The sequence below is a fragment of the Salvia hispanica genome, unplaced genomic scaffold, assembly GCF_023119035.1.
Source record: "Salvia hispanica cultivar TCC Black 2014 unplaced genomic scaffold, UniMelb_Shisp_WGS_1.0 HiC_scaffold_314, whole genome shotgun sequence".
Lineage (NCBI taxonomy): Eukaryota > Viridiplantae > Streptophyta > Magnoliopsida > Lamiales > Lamiaceae > Salvia > Salvia hispanica.
This window is the reverse complement of record NW_025952041.1, coordinates 1-1,116: the sequence shown is the minus strand read 5'-3', so window position 1 is coordinate 1,116 and position 1,116 is coordinate 1. Positions and strand designations below refer to the sequence as shown.

The following is a 1,116-nucleotide window of genomic DNA, read 5'->3' as shown; positions in this document are numbered from 1 at the left end:
AATTTGAATGAGAATTATCTCATATAAAAATATACTAAATTTTGTAGTTGAAATTTATTATGTATTTGAGTTTTCATCATTTTATAAATTTATTAGATAAAAGAGCTTAAAATACTAAAATATTATTTTAAATATCTATTTATTTATAATCAGAATTCTTTTTATGGATAATTTTAGCACCGACTTATTTACATTTCTAGTTCCGTCCCTGCTTATATAGTATTGCATTATAGCTAATATATCGGATATGTATGTGCAGTCGGCAATCTTATTAAGTAGTTATATAAACCTATATAGTTTTTTTTCCTATTGTGCGTTTTTTTCCAAAACAATACTCTATCTCAACCCAAAACATGATGTTTCTTCTCTCGTTTCTCCTTCTCCCAATAATGATCATCTTCTACTTCCTAGCACAAAAATATAAACATGCCACCAAACTCCATCCACCGGGGCCACGGGGGCTGCCGTTCATCGGAATTCTGCACCAGTTCGACGTCCGATCTCCGCACACGTACCTCCGCCGCCTCTCCAACAAGTACGGCCCCGTCATGTCCCTCAAGCTCGGACTACGGCCAGTCGTTGTGATTTCCTCAGCAGATGCCGTGAAAGAGATCATGAAATCACACGACGCCATTTTCTCCAGCCGCCCGCTTCTTGTTTCCCTGCAGAGGCTCACGTACAACGGCCTAGATGTTGCGTTTTCGCCCGACAACCAAGTGTGGAGGGAGATGAGAAAGATCTCCACGATCCATCTCTTTGGCGCGAAGCAAGTTCAATCATCTCAGCCTATTTTCAAAGATGAAGTGCGGAAGATGATGGCGAAGATTGCTAGAGACGCATCTTCTTCCACTGTCGTTAACTTGAGCGAGACGATGCTGTCGCTTTCTAGTAACTCTATATGTAGAGTTGCGTTTGGGAAGACCTATGGAGATGAAGGCTATGGAAAGAACCGTTTCTTTGATCTTCTTCGCGAAATGCAATCGCTTCTTGGAGGTTTTTTTGTGGAGGATTACTTGCCTTGGTTTCGATGGGTTGATAGATTGCTTGGAATGAACAAAAAGCTTGGCAAGAATTTTCATGACATGGATTCTTTCTATGAAGAACTGATTGAAGAGC

General features: G+C 40.1%; 1 protein-coding gene across 1 annotated transcript; it reads left to right on the top strand.

Moving 5' to 3' along the window:
* Positions 1 to 389: 389 nt before the first annotated feature.
* Positions 390 to 1,065, top strand: LOC125198884 (cytochrome P450 71A1-like; the record flags this gene model as incomplete). Its single annotated transcript, XM_048097132.1, has 1 exon — positions 390 to 1,065. A coding segment is annotated over exon 1 (676 nt), but the record flags the coding sequence as incomplete, so codon positions are not given.
* Between the last annotated feature and the right edge of the window lie 51 nt (positions 1,066 to 1,116).